This window comes from Equus caballus, chromosome 2 (assembly GCF_041296265.1).
Source record: "Equus caballus isolate H_3958 breed thoroughbred chromosome 2, TB-T2T, whole genome shotgun sequence".
Taxonomy (NCBI): domain Eukaryota; kingdom Metazoa; phylum Chordata; class Mammalia; order Perissodactyla; family Equidae; genus Equus; species Equus caballus.
In genome coordinates this window covers 72,912,109-72,933,375 of record NC_091685.1, presented here as the reverse complement: position 1 = coordinate 72,933,375, position 21,267 = coordinate 72,912,109, and the positions used below count along the sequence as shown (strand labels likewise).

Here is a 21,267-nt window from a genome sequence, read left to right as displayed (position 1 = left end):
CCGAACTGATGATCTTCCTCTGCAAGTATCCTTCATATAATGGCATCATCCCCACAAATGTTCAAGCCAGATCTGGAGTTGACTCCTCTCTATCCCACACGCCCTGCACTCAATCACTAAACTAATTCTACACCTTAAATAATTCTTAAAATTGCCCACTGCTATTCATCCCTACTTATTACTTCCTTAGTCCCTAACATCATCAACACTTAGATGACTGAGGTGATAGTCACCTAACAGGCTTGCCCAAATCCACTGCAATGGAAACCAGAGAAATCTTTTTAAATGAAAGTGCCACTCGTCTGCTTGAAACCGTTCAAGTGGTTCTTATTGTGCTTATGATAAACTTATATCTCCATTCTCTTAACAGGACCTTTAGAATCCTATATGATTTGTCTCTTACCCATCTCTTTAGCTTTATCACCTTCTCATATTCTTTCTATTCCAGTTACATTAGATGTATCTCAGTTCCTTGGTCATGCCATCCTCAGGATGATCACACATCTGTTTTATCACCTAGAATCCAGTTTTCATCCTCTCTCCAACCTGATAACTCCTACTCATCCTTCAAGACTTGGGTTACTTCACTTCTCTTCATTTCTTAAGAAAAGCAACACTTTTCAGTTGAGTCTTTTTACTATCAGATTCTAAAGCATCCTGTCATTCCTCCTCAATAGTAATTTTTAAAATTTCATATCTCTCTTCCCTGCAAAATATAGCTCCATGAAAGTGGTGGGGTGGAATGGATAAATACGTTCTCTTTTTTTGAGGAAGATTAGCCTTGAGCTAACTGCTGCCAATCCTCCTCTTTTCATTGAGGAAGACTGGCCCTGAGCTAACATCCATGCCCATCTTCCTCTACTTCATATGTGGGACGCCTACCACAGCATGGCATGCCAAGTGGTGCCATGTCCACATACGGGATCCGAACTCACGATCCCCGGGCCACAGAAGCGGAACATGCGGACTTAACCGCTGCACCACCAGGCTGGCCTGATAAATGTGTTCTTATTTTTCTTACTGGATCCCTAGTGATTCACACAATGCATGTGCATTAGATAAATATTTGTGGACTGGCTTCCCAACTGATTGGTTCTAAAACACTTTCCTTGGACATTTTGACTATAAGTATCAAGACCCTAAAATATATCCATTTAAATTGATCCACTAATCCCCTTCTGGGTATGAAGTCTAAGTCAGTACACCTAAATTAAAGGGAAAGGCTTATACACAAAGAGCCTGGAGAACAGCAGCATTTATAATACAACATTTAAAACCCTCTTAATATCCCGTAATAGAGGAACGGGTAAGTAAACCATGGGACATCGATTAAAAAACAACAAGTAAAGAAAGCTAACCAAGAATGTGAAAGAAAATAGAAAGTATATGAAAAGGAAAAACATTACATATAAAATGTTAGAAACAGTAACAACAGAAAAATCTATGCATTTAAAATGAAGAGAATAAACCAAAATATTGATGGTTATTAGCATTGATTTGAGTAGTGGCCATAGGGGAAGTTTTTCTTTTGTCTTTGTTGTTTTGCTAAAGCCTACAAATTTTCTCTAAATATCCTCTATAACAGACAAAAATGATAAACTATTACATCGATTTCTTTAATTCCTCTCAAGAGCAGAACGCAATGGTCAGCAATCTCTTATAGTTGATGACATAAAAACCTGATCTTGACAGAGACTAGTGAAAGGAAAATAGGCTCGTTCCTCAGCTTGGATATATATCACGCTGTTTGTTATTACTAGCAAACAGAGTTGTTGAAATAAGAAAGTGATTGATTTAGACCATTAAACCTTTAAGGCCCCCAAAGGGCTGACATTGTTCCCATACAAATCTATTTTTGAAGGTGATCATGGTTTTTATATACCAAACAATTGAAACAAAAACTAAATAAACTAAGAAAGAGCATATTTACCATTTTTAGGGAAGTCTCAATGTTCTTAATCCAATGGGAAGTGATGAATCTAGTACAAGCTCTTTGAGAAAGAGGTAAGTGGACTAGAAAAACCACACTGAGACAATGCAGTTTACACAAATCCTCCATCTCTTGCAGGGTTAAGCAATTACTTTCCACCTAAATACAATAAAAAGATAAGGCAGAGAACAGCAGGCTGTGAACCGCATGGTGCACCGCAAAAGTCAACAGGCACATTTTGCTGTACAGGAATCACACATTCTTCATTCTACCTTTTTGAGAAAGTCCTTTTCTTCATAGATAAACTACTGCATTTATACAGATGTGAGGTAAGGAGAACAGGAAACTGTCAGCTCAATAGCAGTTTACATAAAACATTTTTCAGTATTTTTAGTCAAGCCAAAGTTTACATGATCCTATAGGACTCTGCACTGTTGGAGTCACACAATAAATGCTCTATCCGGCCCAAGGCATCAGACTTTAACAGGTATATTAAAAATTACTAGGGTGAGGAAACCGGGACATATCTAAAAAATTACCCAGTTAGAAAGTGGATAAAGAAGCAGGCATATTTAATATGATGGGACATGGACCTTCCAGCCATCTTCAAAGGTTTGCAGGGTTGTCAGTGAAGCAAGCCTAAGACTTGCTTCCAAGTACCTCCAGAGGGCCAACTAGGGCCTCATGATTAGAAGTTCCAGACACATTTGGCTTAGTATCACTTTTGTAAGAACAATTTAAAATGGCATGCCTGATCATGTAGAACTGTTTTACTAAGAATATATTCAAGCAGATATTGGAAAACCAAATATAAAGGATGCTAGGTAAAAGATGATGAGCCCTGTTTATTCATGAAATTGTAGCAGAGACAAAACTTCACTTTTCTTCAATAAGAATCTTCAACAAAGAATCGCCCACTCAGATTGTATACAAAATAGTATGTGTACACATGTGTGTGTCTGAGTGTGTGTGTATCTGCGTGTGTGTGTGCAGACGCATGTGTGGGTATATACAGGGATGACTAGTTGGAGATCAAACCCATACTGCCAACAGATTCTTAATGGATTCTATCTGCAGTAAAGAAAGTTAAAACCTTTAGTATCTCTCCAGCTAGAATGGCACTAAGACACTACATCAGGAATGTTCTTTCAAAAGACAGTTTGGTTTGCAGAACTTGCACAAGACAGACTCGGTTTCAATCCACTCTACTATTTAACATCTTTGGTTTGACAAATGTAACCTGGACTATCTGAACCTCAGTGTTCTCATATGTGAAATAGGAATAACACCTCCTTAAAATGGTGTTGTGAGACTTTAACGGCACAAGGCAAATAAAGAGCCCAGAATATTGCAACACTGCAAGCTCTCACCAAGTGCTAATTTCCTTTCTTATTTCCCCTTCCTCTGGATGATTGGAAAAATTTGCCTAAATATGTACTAAGGGATCATCCACATAGTAAAACACTAAATCACATAACAGCACAATAGATGTTTCTTATAAACAAATTCTAGTTTTTCCCCCCTTTTTTGAAGTTTACATCAACAAATTAGAGAAATAAATGAAGTATCAAATGGAAAAAGTGGTAGATGAAAATAAAATTTCAAAAGTGGAGAGCAATGGTGTTTCACAGTAAAGTTATAACAATCACACCTTTTGGGTCTTAGTTTTCTCAACAGAAGCAGTCCTCTTTCTGTTTTCTAAAAAGCGATGGTACATAGTCAAAGACAGTGAGCACGAAGTAACACAAAGAACACGCCGAATATCAGACCCTTCTGGCCAGAGTTGCTTAAGCAGAGAAATAGTTTCACACACCTGTCACAAAAGGAAATGGTAAAAGTCATGATATTTAGAAAGATATTTTTATTCACAAGTGATCATACTAGAAGAAATCATACAGAATAGACACGACTACATAAAACTATAAATATTTCTGTTAAAAATAATACACAAAATTTTAAAAGAAAATAATTACAACAAATATTTCAGTGAAACCATTAAAAATTTAAAAATGTAAAGAACTCCTATAAATCAATAAAAAAACTAAGCCTTTAATAAGACAAGAGCAGATAATTCACAAAAGAAATACAAATCTTAATAAAATAGAAAAAATGTTCAACTTATTTAGTAATAAAAAGAACAATTAGATAGCATATTTTTACTTTCAAGTTAGCAAAGTATGTATTTTAATGATAATAAACAGCACTGGAAATCATGTGATGTGTCATTTCTCTTACTCTTTGCCACTAAGTGTATAAATAGATATAGAATTACTGCAAAGCTATTTGGCAGTACATATGATTATCATTAAATACGGTGATACTTTTTGATTGACTATTCAAGTTTTATGTATCTAGATTAGGTAAATAATACAAAATGTGTACTAAAGTTTATGCACCAGGATGTTCATCAAAGTTATTTGTAAAAGCCAAGTTTTAAACAATTTAAATGTTAGCATTAAGAAAATGTTATGTATCTAATATAAATATAATTTATGAAGAATTTTTGATAATCAGAAAATGTTTAAATAACAATATTAACTTAGAAATTAAACTAAAAGGGTATATATGCTATGTTTTCAATTGTATGGAAATGCATGGAACATTACTGAAAGAATATGTTCAAAAAATGTGAGTTTCTACCTCGAAGCGGTAGAACTATGTATAATCATGGTATAGTGAAGATGAAAGGTATTCAGAAGAGTAAGATTATGACATACTGAAATCTAGATATTATACTTCTATTAATGAAATCTGTCACCTTATCTTCCAAAGCGGGGCACTGGAATACCTTTTTTAGAACATTTTTGTATTTTCCAAATTCTATTATGCATTTTCCCTAAATTCTATCATACATAGAAAGATACGTAGTTTTGTGGGACTCCCGTGTAGCTGAAAACAATGGTCTATAGTAATCAACTTCCTAAAAGTATTATTTTTACAACTAGAAACATTCTACACAAAATCACACCCCCAGAATTACTTAAGAAGACAGAATACTGATACTGCAAAATAACTATGTGCAAGGGGGAAAAATGAACAAATCCCAGCTCTGCCATCCCTCACACTCCTGTGCCACACTTGCCACAACTCAAGGCTTTATAGGGACCAAAGAGAGATTGAGAAAAATTCCAGGAAACACAAAGGAGGAAGATTAGTGAAAAGTGAATTAGAACAACCACTAGAAGTATTAAATCTACCCTAAGTCTGAAAATACAAAAAAGTAACCAGGCAGACTAGAACACAGACTACAGGAGAGGAATTTCAAAGTGCACACAATTTAAAGCATCAGATGGCATATTTCAAAGTACACACAATTTAAAGCATCAGATGACATATAAAAAGGTCAGGCACATGATTTAATGAGACAGACTCAATTAATGGGGACAGATATGACTTAAAAGGATACGAACTATTTAAAGAATAGGAACTATGTAAAGCAACGATTTTCCAAAAACATAGCTTTAGGGGAGAAAACAAAGCTGAAAGGAAGGAAGAAGCACTCTTTAACAATTAAGTGGTGAAGCAGAAAGGAAGGCAAGGAGAATATTTAGGGTTCTGAAAGGTAAAAGAAAACCACAGAATCACAGGACTCACAACCCCTCACCCACCACCAAAATAAATAAACAAACAAACAAAATTTCCACCAACATGCCTGGACTCTGTGGACAGAAAAGGGCACCATTAAATTAAGTTAGGAATCTTGTAACACACCCGAATCTCATATAAATGAATGAAAAGAAAGGAAAGTACATAGAGAACTACTGCAAAAAATGGCAGCAGGAACAAAATTTCACACAAATTAACTGAGAAAAATCTCATCATCTCCATCAAAAATAATAACAACAACAACCATAAAGCAGAAGAAATCTCTGAGTCTATCCTTTAAATACAGCTAAAGAAATTCACACAAGCAATTAATGAGATGAAAAATGAACTTTATTCAACAACTCATAAACCAAAAACAGAATTGGAAAAGAAGAAAAAAATGATTAATTTAATTCAGAAAAATAATCTTAGAAAAGGCAAAGCTATCTCAGAAATTAAGAATAAATTACAAGATGCCCAAAGGGGAGTAATCTCAGCAAAAATTTAATAAGAAGTATTGAATAAAGGTGAGAAAATGAAATGGCATAAAGAAAAAAGAAAAAGAAATCAGAGAGAAAATAGTGGAAATGAAAGAAGCAAAGAAAGAACAGCATCTGTATTATCGGACACCTGAAGAACAACAACAAAAAAATAGAACAGAGCTAATATTTCAAATGATAATCTAAGAAAACCCACCATAGGCAATACGTGGTGCTAAGGGATACTGAAAAACCAACAAGCCAAAACTTCATAAACCAGATAATGAAAGATAAAATAAGAAAACAGAGGACTAAGAATATTTTTTTAAAAGCAAAATGTACAAGTACAAAGGTAATTACTATAACAAAACATGCAAAAGTACCCTAATAAAAAAAGTTTTAAGTAAAATAGCAAAGAATACGCGTCTCATCATTAAAGAAATCTATCAAATATACCAAAATACACAGATACTATGTAATAATATAACAACACATATATATTATACTAATATAACAATATAATAATAATGACGTATTATGATAGAATCAAGACTAAACATATCAGTTATAACAATAAATGTGAATGGACTTAATTCACCTATAAAAGGAAAAAAGGTTTCAATTTAGATCACAAAACAAAACTCATATATCTATATGAGTATACATATACAAGATACACAACTAAAGCAAAGTGATTCAAAAACACTAAAACTAAAGGGATGAACAAAAGTATACTAAGCAAAAGAAAACAAAAAGAGAGCAGAGGCTAGCAATCTTGGTATCAGGCTAAGTGGAATTCAAGCATAAAAGCATTAAATGCAAAAGGAAGAGCATTCTTTTATTCTAAAAACCACAATCCATGAAGAAGATATAACTCTTACAAATAGTAACATCAGTTAAAAACATCAGTAATAACAGTTGCAGACAAGATCCACTAATGAGTTCTAAAACTAATCGGCAAAAGTTTGAGAAGAAACAGGATTTGCATAGTCAGGAGAAACAGTAACTTTACAATGGAGAAAGCTGGCAGGCACCAGCCTAACCAGCGTTCAGACATATCAACATCAGGAACCCTTGGGTACACTACAGTGAGGACACAACTTCAATCCAGTGGCATTCTTGCCAAAAATACATAATCTCGTTCCAATCATGAGAAAACATCAAACAAGCCCAAATAGAGGGATATTAAAAAAATAACTGACGAATACTGTTCAAAAATGTTATGAAAAACAAGGAAAGACTGAGAAACAATTACTGATTGGAGGAGCCTAGAGAGAAATAACTAAATGGATGTGGGACCCTGGATAGAATCCTGGAACAGAAAAGGAACATTAGTGGAAAAGTAAGTGAAATTCAAATAAGGTCTGAAGCTGCGTTAAAAGCATCCTACAGATGTTAATTTCCTGATTTTGATAAATGTACCATGGTTCCACGAAATGTTAACATTAGGGAAGGCTGGCTGAGAGAGAGATACGGAAATTCTTTACTATTTTTGCAACTTTTTTTATAATTGAACAATTAATTCAAATAAAAAGTTTTCATAAAGTTTCCATACCTCTTCCATAATATTTATCCATTTTAAATCTCCAAAGAGAGATTGTAATGCAACAACTCTACACGTTTCCAGTTTTTTAATGAGAGTTTGATAAGCATTCTCAATCTTCTCTACATTCTGTGAAAGAAAGGCAAGTGACATAAATTGTCATAAATAAGATATCTAGCTACTTTCCAACTACAAAAAATCAGATATTGAAGTTATGACTGTTACAACTGTCATATATTTCTAATTTTAAAAAAATTACACTGATGTAATTGTAAGTCAACAATGCTTTTTTTTAAAGCCTGCCAAACAGCGCTATTTTGTCTTTGCCAAATTAACTCCTTGTCTGGGAATTTAGTGTTTTATTTTTTTAACAACTTTATGAAGGTATAGTTAACATAACATAAAATTCACTCACTTTCAGGATACAATTAAATGACTTCCGGTAAATTTACAGAGTTGTACAACCATCACCATAATCCAATAGTTAGAACATTTCCAACGTCTCAGAAACGTTGTGCCCGTTTAACGTATTCTATTTTATTATGAAAAATTTCTAACATACACATAAATAGAGAATAGCATAACCTCCCCCCACGTACCTATCATCCAGCAACAGCCATTACCAACATATACTGGATTTTTATTTTATGATAATAAGAGAATAAAATAATAAGTGCACAGATATGAAAAAATAAGACAATGCATAAAAAGATGGGGCTTGATGAATTTGGATAAATGTCCACAAACTGATAAATGAAATAATCTCTTTAAGGCGAGTGTTCAATAAATTAGGAAATAAATTATTTTACCAGAAATAAAATCCTCTGTTTAAAAAATTCTTCTTAAGGAGAGATTAAGAAGGATGCTTGTAGGGCACACTTCAAACTCAGATTCAGCAATTGCTGAGCCAGACCAAAATGATACCAGCTGACTATAGTACCTCCTTCCAATGTAAAAATGAATCCCAGAGCTGTTCCCGCTCACAGTAGGCAACTAGAGTTGGAAATAGTTCAATGACTGGAGTTCTAAGCAAAGGAAAATAACCTGTCTTAACAGATTTCATAACAACCATCTAGATGTCTCCAAATACCATGGGGGTGTAACACTATTCTCAAAAAGTGAAAAATGTTTTTGACTAAAAACTCATTTTGAGGAAATATAGAATTACCTTCATATTCAGATTTCACCTTAGTGAAAATTAAACAGAAACTAGATTTATTTATAAAGTCAGTATGCATTTTCTGAATCCCAATAGTTAGTACAGTAATTGTCAAATATAGCAATACAGCAAAATAATATGATCATGGAATTAAAATTCTAAATACTTGGAAAATTCTATTAATGATTTAACATCAAGAAATAAACATTTCATTTATTTTCCTTCTTCATCAACCTTCTCCATTAGTTTCTCATTAAAAGCTACCACACTATTATCATATTATCATTTCATTAGCATGTCTCAGCAAGAGAGGCATAACTTTTACCTGCAATTTAATGCATTTCTAGCCCTCATTAACTTGGAGGCAGTATACCATTCTGTAGTTAAGCACATAAGGGCTGGGATCAGACTGTCTCTTTTCAAATCTGTGCTGTATTATTCATTTAGTGTCGATGATGAGCAGATCACTTATTCAAGTACCTACTTCCTCATCTGCAAAACATAGATGATACTACCACCTACCTTAAAGTGTTGTTGTGAAGGTTAAATGAATTGACTCACGGGAGGCACGGAGCACTACTGTTAACGACAGTAAGTGCTCAGTAAATGACTGCATTTGTGTTATTATTAATTTTCTATACCTCTCTGTTAAACCTATAATAATTTCGATAGAAGAGGTGGAAAGAAAATTGTCAAACAGTTTAGAAAAATTTGTAAAATGCTAGGAAAAAAATTGTCTTTTAGATATAAATTACCTGATTGAAAAACGTTTGGTTTCTGTAGTTGCTTGGCATAAAGTACGCATAAAGTCGAAGAATATCAGATTCTTGCCCTGAGGAAAGCACAGCATTGACCTTCCTTGACCAAGACTGAATGATTAAAAAGTTGAAAAGGTGTGTTTGTAGATGGTCCAGGCCTTCATCTGCAACTATTAGGAAATATGGATAACTCTCTTCCAAGAACATTTTCCAGTTTTCTGAGAAGCATCCAGAAAATGTTGTTCGAACATCAATGGTGGTATTCTGCTGAAGATGAAGAATTAAAGCAGTTCTCAAAGGAAGAAGTTCAGGGAAGTTGAAATATGTGTACTCAGCATCCTGTGGGAGGATGAAGTACATTACTTAGTAATTATCATTTAGTAGTGTGCTAGTTTAGTTAGTTAACACATATCGTTAAAGTCATTAAAGGAATAGGTTCCAACACAGTTTTGTTGTGTTTGATAGCCAGGGAATCAACTCTTAAATCTGACTGGCATTTCACAAATACATACCAAAATCACAATTTGGATTTAAATACACTTGTCCGTTTTAAATAAGCACGTAATACTCAGAGTTTATCCCATTTTCCCTTCCCACTCTAATTCTTTTCCTCTCCAATCTACTTCAAAAAAGAAAAAGGACAGAAAAATATGTAAAAGCAAATGAGGTGAATCATTTTGTTTGAGAGGACTGTCCCAGATCACTGTGACCCTCCTGAAGGAGCACTGGTTTTTCTCAACAGACCAAAATTAGTGCAGTAAACTAGACCGTAAGCATTAGGCTAGAACCCGGCTCTTTATTCAAAACACTGCTTCAAGCAGTCAACAATGTTCAAAAATCTAATAATAATACGGACCACAAAATCATTGAACAGACATGCACCAAAATCCTTAAGAGTAACACACTGGTTACCTTTAGAGATAGGATGAGGAAGGAGTGGTAGTAGTTACACATGTCTGTCTTTGAAATTGTTAAAGTTTTATTAATTATATCTATATTCAAGAAAAGAAGACTAAATACATCCCCTTGGAGGTATTTACTATAGAGCAAATAATAATGAAACAGCTTTGACATTCTTCTAGGCTCAAATAAATTGACTGTGGAGTTTTTTTGTTTTTTTTTTAAAGATTTTATTTTTTCCTTTTTCTCCCCAAAGCCCCCCGGTACATAGTTGTGTATTCTTCGTTGTGGGTTCCTCTAGTTGTGGCATGTGGAACGCCGCCTCAGCGTGGTCTGACGAGCAGTACCATGTCCGCGCCCAGGATTCGAACCGACGAAACACTGGGCCGCCTGCAGCGGAGCGCGCGAACTTAACCACTCGGCCACGGGGCCAGCCCCTACTGTGGAGTTTTGAAGACACAAGTAGCTCTCAGAGTTGGAACAGTAGAATCCAGAGATGAACAGGGCCACTGTTGAGGAGACTTCTCATCCACCTTCCTGATCCTGTGTGTCCTTCCAATAAAGTTCCATTATTGCAAATAAAAAATAATCATAAATGTGGTCATTTCTGAATATTGGGAAAATGACTAATTTTTTTCTGTTCTTCCTTTTAAATTTTCTGAATTTTTATAGATATATTTCACTTTCTAATATGAAAAAACTATTTATAAAATAGTAAGAACTTTTAGTTTTAGTTCTCAAATCATACAAAAGAACTCAACTGTCACGTTACCTTGAAGAAAACTATGGAAAATTGTCCTCCTTTACTAAGAAGATCCACAAGATAGCGTTCAACGAGATAGAAGAAGTGGAGCTCCTGCCCTTGCTTTAATGATTTCTCACATATGCATGTGACAAGTAATGAATCTCCATCAATCAGGAAAAATTCAGATTCAACAAAATCATTGAATAAACTAGAATATCTAAAATGAAAACAGTTAAAACAAAAATTACATATAGATTAAATAAGGTCCAAAAAAGGCAGTAGTATCATCATTACTAGCTCATTATCATTATCATCAATAGCTGAATTTGCTGAGTAATTATTGTATGCCAGGCTCTATGCTAAGACTTTTCAAATATATCCATATACATAACTACCCTTCATAGGGAGAAGGAAGGGCTATTCCCATTCTATAGAAAAGGAAACTTAGGCTCAAAGAGATATACGATATCAACTATATATTTATAACTATACATAATATACATAATACACATAATATACTATACTGAGATAGATGATGGATTAGATAGATAGATAGATAGATAGATAGACAGACAGATAGATACCACATATCACTTTAAGGCCAAATAGATATACAGGGAATATGATCCAAAATTTTACATCCCTTTATTTGTTACTACAACAACACTCACTCAGCTTTTGGCATTTCACTTAAAATTAACTGTGACATTTCCTTGGAAAACATCATGTATTCTTTCAAACCTAAGAAAGAAAGAGAAAGAGAATGGATTATTTTCAACCAATCCTTTTTAAAAGAGCTATCATTTACTTATTATTTGAGAAAGAATAAACAGTAATAAAGTTACTTTAATTCTATTAGTCCATGTAGTTTACAGAATCATTATGTTATAACTTATAAATATTTTAAATTGAAAATTACCCATTCTTGCTGCCACCTGTCAGTTCTCGTGGAGCTTAAAATCTATCAGTAGAGACAAACACTAAGCAGATAATCATCCAAACAGTGGAAAATTGCAAATGTGACAAAGTCAAAGAGGTCAGAGGAAGCTTCCCTAAAGAAGTAATGCTTGGGCTGAGTTCTGAAGGATGAAACAAGAATTAATTAAGCAAAGGGGGGGGGGGGGGAGTGGCAGGCAGGGATGCAGCATTCCAAGCAGAAGGAATACCAGAATACCATGTGCAAAAGCCCTGTGGCATGAAGAAGTGTGGATGGAACTAGATCCCGAAAACCCAGTTGGGCTGAAGTGGAGAAAGTAAGGGAAGAGCTAGCTATGCTAGTTAGGGCTACAGAAATAAAGGGTGTGCAGATCCTTTGAGGACATGTTTTTCATTCTAAAATCCACTGATGGATTTTAAGCAGGTAACAAATGATTGGCTTTGCATTTCAAAAGATTACTCTGTGTACATTACTGAGAATAGATAGGATGGGAGCAAAGTTCCTGTTAGCAGAGCAGGGAGAAAGCCATTGTTCAGAAGAGTAATGATAGTAGTTTGATGTAATACAGCTTGATGGTGGTTTGAGGCACACATTGGTATTACATATTTCGAAGGTGAGCACAACATAACTCGGTAGTGGATAGAAAACAGGGGAGAGTTAAGATTGTCAAGGATGAACAGGATTCTACCTGATGCAACCGGAAGGATGACTAGACCATTCTCTGGACAGGAAAACTTTGGAACAAAGCCACATTTCAGGGAAAGATCATGAGTTCATTTGTGCTCAACCTGAGTTTGACTTGCTTTCAAGAATTACCATACGATAAGTCATGTAAATAATCATACAGGTCTAGAGGTCAAACACAAGGGCTGGGCTAGGCCTGAATATGTGATTAATGTGAGTATTATCATAAGGGAGGCCATTGACACAGATGTGGGTTGCTTGGACAGAGAGACACAACATCATGGGTGAAGAGAAAAGGAATGGAAATCCAGTTTTGCAGATCACTAATATTTAATAAATGGCAAGAGAGAAGAGGAAGAGTCTGCAAAGGTAAGTGAGAAAGAACTACCAAAGAGGCAGAAGAAAATGCACTTAAGTATTTTGTCATAGAAACCAAATATTGAGACATTCCTCAAATATGCCATACAGTGCGTTAGGGCTGTGAAACTTGATGGAGAAGGAGAGACAGACAGACAGAAATAGATATTCATATTACACGATGTTAAAAAACGTAATGGTGAAGCACACATTGATATTAAATATTAAAAAAATAATACGAAGAAGTATATGATGGTAAAACCGAGTAAGTTTGAAGAAAAAAGAAATTGCTGTGGGCTGGAATATTTAAGAAACAATGGAGACCGGGGCAACAGCATAGTCTCTTGCTCACCCAGTTATTCCATCTTTTTTCAAGGATCTATAGAGCATCTACTCCTCACCAAGCATTGCACTTGCTGCAATATATGCAAATATGCATGAAACATGGTCTTATCCCTTTACAACCTGGTAAGAGTTGAAAGAGAATTAAATCAAGCAGTATAACATACTGAGTGATCTAGCAGAAATGGCACAGGAAGCATTAGAAAAACAAGGAGGAATTCTTCAATTAACTGGAGTGGTCAGGGAGGGCCTGTGTTCTGGAGGTTTCAAGGGAGAGTTTGAAAAGATGATGAAGAATTACAGATGCATGTTGAGGAAGGTAAGACAAATAGAAGATCACACGCCAGGTAGCAACACAGAACCAGAGTTTAATACGTAGAGATGTGAAACTACAGGATAAGTGTGAGATTCTGCAGGTTGGAATCTTGATTGGAGATGAGATAGGAAAAGTGGGTATGAACCAGATTATAAGGGTCTTTTGCCCAGGGTAGAAGTTTAGACACTTTCCTGCAAACAGAAAAGGTGAGTCAATGAGAACAAAGTAGATAAGAAACATTAACCCTAAGTATGTTATAGAATGGAGAGGTCAGAAAAGATGAGTGTGAGATTCCACAAGATGAAATAAGTTAATTCATAGGTCCTCAGATGTTCACAAGGCCCTTAACATCTCAAGAATTTTTTGATGGTAGTCCTACAACAAATTAAATACTTACTAGTTCATTTATTAAGTAGTTAGCTCCAAACAAATTAGTAAGTCTTAACAATTTCATTTGAAAATATAATAAACATAAATTGAAAGAAATAATATGGCATTTAAATTAAATAACAACAATTACTAATGAGATGTGTGTGCCCGTCAGACACTGCACACCTTTTCAAGAATAGCCATGGTGGCAGAATAAAACTCCTGAATTTGGCAATTAAGGCATTCCGTAGTCTGCCTGTCTACTCTCCTCTTACATCCTATAGGAAACTTTCCCTATTAAACTTTACCCCAAATTCATACCCGCCTTAACATTTACACAGAATTTATAATCATTATGCTAAGTTCTCTCTCATTTAAGGGAGAGGCATGTTAGGGAAAATAAAACCAGCTCCCTACCGAAATAACTACTGAATGAATATATATAAAAAAATTAGAATCACTAGACATTTGCGGGGAGAAAAAAGGAAAAAATAAGAAGCCAGATGAGTAAACACGATTCAAGGACAGAATAGTTCTTTAAAAAGTTCTAATTAGAGTTCTCATTAATCACTGTGATATTATCCAACAAAATATCAACAAACTGCTACAGCAAAAAAAAAGTAAATGTTCACAAAAATTTAAAATATAATTTCAGAAAAAAATTCATGTGCAGAACAATAAAATGGACTTGGTGAAGTCTCAAGTTAGGGATGTAGGGGTTAAAATCCAGAATATTTCTTAGAGGACAGAAGCAAAAAGCAAAGAGATGAAAAGTAGAATAAATACTAATGACTATAGAAGATAAGTCAAAAAGTTCTAAATCCTTCCATAGTAATTCCAGTAAGAGAGAACCAAAATTCCAAAATGAGATGGGGATAAAAATAATCAAAGATATAATATTTAAAGTAATATAATAATATTATACCAGAGTTAAAGAAAAATATACAGTTTTATATTGAAAAGTTTTTCCAAGTACTGAGCAGAAATAATGGTAAAAGAGAAAACCACACTTAGACACAGCTCATTAAAATTGCAGAGCTCCAAGGATAAAGAGAAAGATGGAGATGGGCTACAAAGAAATGTAAGTCAGAGAGGCCACCATAATTTTGTAACTGCTGTTTACTGGTTTTCTATTTTTGACTTAACATAGAAACAAATCACAAGAATTAAAGTCATAAAATGCTGTAAACTGTAATAAACCCTGATAACATAAAAATAATGTAATTAACCAAATTGCTATATTCAGAAAGGGATTATTAGAAGAAAAAGAAGAGTGTATATGCTCATTTCCTCATTTTTCATAGCAGGAAGTCCAGAGGTAGCATCCATAGATAATATATCAAAAATTAATAGTTTCTGGAATCAAAAAGTTAACCTGACTTTCTTATAAGTACTGCACTATTGGGTTACCAAATAATAGAAAACAGGAAGCTTCATCTCCATTAGCTGGAGGTAATCTAGTTAATAAACAGGGATGGGATGACAGAATTAGAATGTCATCATTTTACAACTCCTAATGAATTAATAGATCTTGGTATTTTTCGTGACAGCACAACAAAAATAGAGGCAAACATCTGCTTCCATATAGAACAGCTGCACCATTATTGAAATACTCTAGCCAAAAAAAAATTTTAACCTGAATTTGACCAAAACTCTCATAGCAAGAATTAATGACAAGACATTTAGAAGACAGAAGAACATGTTAAATGATACCAAGAGGACTAGGGGAATCTCTACAAGACCAAAATAAAACCAGCCAGGGGCCAGCCCAGTGGCATAGTGTTTAAGTTCACATGCTTCGCTACCATGGTCTGGGGTTCGTGGGTTCAGATCCTGGGCACAGACCTACATACTGCTCATCAAGCTATGCTGTGGCAGCATCCCACATGCGAAAAGTAGAGGAAGATTGGCACAGGTGTTAGCTCAGGGCCAATCTTCCTCACACACACACATACACACACAAACAGCCAGCTTATTAACAAATTACAAGAGGATAAAAGAGATTATAACAAATTTAAAGACATATCATCCAAACAGCAGTGTCAGAACATTATTTGGATTTGGATTCAAACAATCTTAAAAAGGAAGAAGGGAAGGAGGGAAACAAGGGAAATGGTGGATTATGCATTGCAGGAGAAACAGCCCAATCCAGAGAACAAGGCCCAAGGAATGGTGGAGCCACTTGATGGAAGGAGTCAAGTTCCTGAAACGCTGGAGAAGAGCTGATCAGCAGTGGGCAGAATTCTTAGATGGCCTCCAAGGCTGCATCCACCCTGGTACACAAGCCCTAGATAATCTCCTCCCCTTGAGTGGGGGTAGGACCTTGAATTTAATGCAACGGTCTCTCCCATGATTAGTTTACATTGTATAAGACTCTATCAAAGCAGAGGGGAGGGAGGCTTCTCCGGGCTCTGAAGACATTAGCCACCATGTTGTAAGACAGCCAAGTGGTTTTGACCTGAGCGTGGAATCTAAAGGCTGAGAGTAATCCCCAGCCAACGCCAGCAAGAAAACAGGGAACCTCAGTCCCATAGCTGCAAGGAACTGGTTGCGTCCAACAACCTAAATGAGCACCCAGAGCCTGGATGAGATAGCAGCTGCAGCAGACACCTTCGTTTCAGCCTAGTGCAATGCCCAGGAAAGGACTCAGGTAACCTGTGCCTGGACTTCTGATCCACGGAAACTATAAAATAAAAACTTTCTATTGACTTAAGCCACTAAGTTTGTGATAAATTGCTATGCAGCAATAGAAAACTAGTCCCCTTGACCATGAATACATTCTTCTAACTGTTATATGAGAAATAAATTCTTATTGTGTTAAGCCACTTAAATTTAAGAGGAATCACCTAGGAGATCTTATTAAAGTCCAGATTCTGGGGGCCGCCCCTGGCTGAGTGAAGTTCACGCGCTCTGCATAGATGCCCAGGGTCTCCCCCGTTAGGATCCTGGGGACGGACCTAGTACCACTCATCAGGCCGTACTCAGGTGGTGGCCCACATGCAGAGCCGGTAGGACTTACAACTAGATTACATAGCCATGTACTAGAGGGCTTTGGGGAGAAGAAGAAGAAAAAAAAAAAAAAAAAGATTGGCAAAAGGTGCTTGCTCAGGGCCAATCTTTAAAAAAAGAAAAAAAAAAAAAGGCAGATTCTGATTCTGCAAGTTTGGAGTTGGGCCCCAGATTCTACACGGAGGAGGAAGCTGCTTGCTGTCGTCAATATCTAAGTTTTACTGGCTGTGCTCAGATCCGACGTCCCTTACCTTCTCCTCAATACCCCAAATCCCCAGCACCTTTTCTTTGAAGAGGACACTTTAAATGCCAACACTCTCCCCTCTCTTTCAGACCTCAGACCTCCGCGTTCCTCACGGCGGTCCCTTTCCTCTGCTTCTCCCCACGCCCTGCCTCCCGGGGCCAGTAGGGACCTGTCCGTCACCGCCTTCCGAAGCCCTCTTCATCCCATCAAAGGCCTAGAATCCCCGCGGGACACCTCTGCTCCAGGATCCTCCCTAGAGATATCCCTTATCCTGACCCCCAAGCCCCACGTGGGGCCCCGGAGCATCACCCATTCCTCACCCAGGATCCGGGATCCGGGCATGCTGTGTCCAAAGAGCCGCTGACTGGCGTGCCCCGAGGGGAGGGAGTGACGGAGAGGGGACCGAGCGCAGGGCTGGAGTGGAAGCTCCAGGGGGAACTCGGACCTGGGCGGAGCCTCCCGAGTCCGTCTTTTATAACTAAGGAGGGAGTTTCGGTTTCCTTTTTCACTGCAGGGAAGTTTAAGTTTCGTTTCCCTCCATCCCAAATTGGATGAGGCAGGTATGGGAAAAGGAGGTTTTAGCGTCCTTCCCTTCAGTCTGAACCTTGAGAGAGAGAGAGGGAGCAGAGGCAATAATATGGGCCTTTTGCATATTTTACAATGATGGTTACAACCATACGGCACGTTATATTTGCCTCAAGTCCTTTCTGATGACAGGACGTCTCTTTTTTCAATTTTCTCTTAACTTTTTAACTCCATATACCATCCTTACTTAGTGTCTGAGAAGAATATACTGGGCACCACCCATACCCAATATAACTAACCCCCTATGATTTGGATTTGGTTCCCTACCCAAGCATCTCAGTCAGTTAATTTTCAGTCTGCTGTATCTTCAACTTCTCCCTGTCAACTAAAATGCACTGTTCATTCTAGTAATAGACTCAAGTCACTTCCAATTTAAAACACTAAAAAAAATGATATCCTGCTCTATTTCATCCCTTCTCTTTTGGGCATGGTACCCTTTAGTGGTCTACACGCATTGTCTATACTTCTTCACCCTCCTTCAAATTCTCAGGTCCCTTTAGTCCAGATCTGCACTGAAATTTCTCTTGGTCAAAGGTTACCAATGACAAGCCAGTGACTCAGAAATCCAAATAATGCTTGTTTAGTCCATGATTCATTTTCTTCTCTCTCGTAAATATTTAGAAGATGTTCTTAACCAATTTCTCTTTTCCAAGGAGCCCGTTCTCCCTTGGTGTCAGTTACAGTACTCTTCTTCAAATCCATTTCTCTTCCTACCTTCTCTATCAGGGTTAATGGAAGCATCACATGACAACTGCTCACGTTAGAGCCCTGAGAACCATTGCTGCACCTTCATCTCCTTCAAATCCCAGTGAACTTGAACGCCTAACACTATGGAATCTAGACTGTCTTCTCTCTCCCATTTTCCAAAGGCTAGTGCAAGCATCCCCATTTCTCATCTGGATTACTGAAATAGCCTATTCCCTCCTGAGTCCACCCTGTTGCTGCATTCCATTTTCCACCCTGCTGGCCAGGGTTATCTTTTAGTGAAACTGAGCATGTCAAGTAAACACTTGAAAACACTTCAGTACTTCCTTGTTGCTTTCAGACTAAATCTACCTGTTAGTATTTCCCCTCTTTAGAACCCTCCAACTGTTTAATATGCCTCCTTTCACCCTTTTGGTGAAGGAGTGAGTCCCACCCTAGAGTTATGGGTTGGCCAAACACATGCCACTGACACTGGACAGACGTGATTATCAGCAGCTTCTTAGTCATATGTACTCACAGCCCAGGGGAGGAGGAACCTGCACACCATGCAGAGCCACACAGGGCTTGAAGTTTGGAACAAAGTAAACAAGGTGGGACTGTGGTAGGCAGACTTTGTATAACCAGAAGGTGGGGTAACCCTGGTTCTCCTATGAATACATGATTGCTTATTTATATAATTTTGCTGGCTGGCAACGACATGAAAATTATTAGGTAAATACAGCTGGCCTGGCTGCTGGAGGAACTAGCCAGGTAGGGAGACTTTCCTGCTGAGTGGGGGGCATATCTGGTGGCCTCCTTGGAGGGACTCATGGAGCCCTGGGAGGCTCAAAGATATCAAGGCAGTGATGGGGTTCAGGGCATGCCACCCCAAAATATGGCACCTTGGCATATTGAGTATCTTAGCTGAAGGAGTTTGAGAAAAGTGGCAGAAGCAAGGTCACTCTGACCTCCCCCCATCACCCTTCTTCCCTGAAAACAGGAGATAAATCTTCCATGTGAAAGGTACCCCCTTCCCCACCCCCATACCAGGAGGAAGGAAGGCATCCTTATCACCAGGGACAGAGAATTTAGGGCCAAGAAGCTCTGTATAAGCAAACTTTGTTACTTCTTTCTCATTTACTACCCATAACCCAAAGCCCTTTGTCTTGTCAATTCATCATAAATTTACTGTTTCTTTGTCTAAAAGGTATAAAAGCTTTTTTCTCTGGTCACTTCTTCAGGTCTTCATTCTTTTCTGAAGGTTCGCATATAAATGTAAAAATTCAATAAAATTTGCATACTTCTATCTTGTTAATTTGTCTTATGTCAGGTTAACTCTTAGGCCCAGCTACAGACCCAAAGATGGTAAAGGAGAATTTTTCCTCCCCTAAGGCAGCACATGAAATTTTAGGCCTTATCATACAATGCCTTGATGTCATTTTAAACCTTGGTGATGACTGAGATTTTAAGGAGTAGGAGAAATGTCTCCCTAGGAAGCAAGGTAGGCACTTAACCAGGACGGAGAGAACCAACTGGAGAGGTGATCATCCCAACATAAACTTTAGAAGTGCCCAGCTTTAAGGCCACTAAAGGCAGCTGAGGGATCTGTGTGGCACTGGTGCAAGGAGTGCATGTCCCCAGGGGGCATAAATTTACTTTAATCAATGCATGTGGCAATGGTGGTACCTACTGGGTGATCCATTTGCTACTTTGTAACTTAAGTAAGAGCTCTTTGAAGAGTCCATTGGACCTCATAGTTAAACCAATTAAATTGACTGCCAGGGCCATATAAGGAAGGTGGAAGTTCCATTGAATGCTTTCCTCAACAGCTCTTTCTCATGTTTTCTGAGAAGTGAAACGAGTCCTCAGTCACTATCAGTAATGTCTGGAACTCCAAATGGGATAGAGAGTGTCCTGGTGAGGTGTTGTGTTGTGGCTTTAGTATATGTAGAGATACCTGTTACCTTAATTTATATTTTGAGTATCTATGAAGCAAGAGATTTCCACAGTTCTTTACCACAAAGGGAGGGATGCCTAGGCCACAGCCCAAGAATATATGTAAAAATATACGGATGGGGCCAATTATTGGCCAGGGAATCCAATGATGAGATGACCGTCCAGTTTGGCCAATTGTGCTGACCTTGGGTCCCTTCCTTTATCAGGGACATTTTGGTTAAGAGATGGGAAAGTAGCAACATTCCACTGAGCTCCATCACTTACTGTAGTGATGATTCCATCGATAAAATCTACAAACTCCCATTTCTGTTCACTCAGTTGATCCCAAGTGGTCCCAAGGTAGCCAAGATGTCTCAGAGAGGGGCAACTTCCTCTGGCACTATGGCATCTAGCAAGGGACTGAGGATAGGAGACAGTGGGGACTTGGATCCCTCCTACAAGTGAGATATGCCAGGGAAACCATGTTTGGCTCCATCCTGTAGAAAGGACGTCTCAGTTGCAATTCCAAGCTTGTGGGATATTGCTTCCATGACCCATGGCATAATGGGCAACTGAGTACAGAGGGTCCTAGTCTCAGGGCCTGTAAAAGCCTCTGTTTCCAGGAGATCCAAGAATGTGGCCAGTAAATATCACTCTAATGATGGATAGTACAGAGCTGAGAAAGGGCAGTATTTTGTATCAGATG

General features: G+C 37.3%; 1 protein-coding gene across 2 annotated transcripts in view; it reads right to left on the bottom strand.

Annotated features, from left to right (window-relative positions):
- The window catches only part of DDX60 (DExD/H-box helicase 60), a 92,242-nt gene extending 74,379 nt beyond the window's left edge, over window positions 1-17,863 (bottom strand). For both annotated transcript variants that reach the window (XR_011436700.1, XM_023636333.2), the window contains exons 1-7: window positions 17,678-17,863; window positions 11,771-11,840; window positions 11,127-11,316; window positions 9,452-9,793; window positions 7,550-7,666; window positions 3,582-3,743; window positions 1,931-2,089 (exon numbers count right to left, since the gene is read on the bottom strand). Coding sequence is in view for 1 of the 2 variants with exons in the window: in XM_023636333.2 (XP_023492101.2) it covers window positions 1,931-2,089; window positions 3,582-3,743; window positions 7,550-7,666; window positions 9,452-9,793; window positions 11,127-11,316; window positions 11,771-11,840; window positions 17,678-17,699 (1,062 nt within the window). In the remaining variant the exon portion in view is untranslated. The remainder of the gene's footprint in view (window positions 1-1,930; window positions 2,090-3,581; window positions 3,744-7,549; window positions 7,667-9,451; window positions 9,794-11,126; window positions 11,317-11,770; window positions 11,841-17,677) is intronic.
- Between the last annotated feature and the right edge of the window lie 3,404 nt (window positions 17,864-21,267).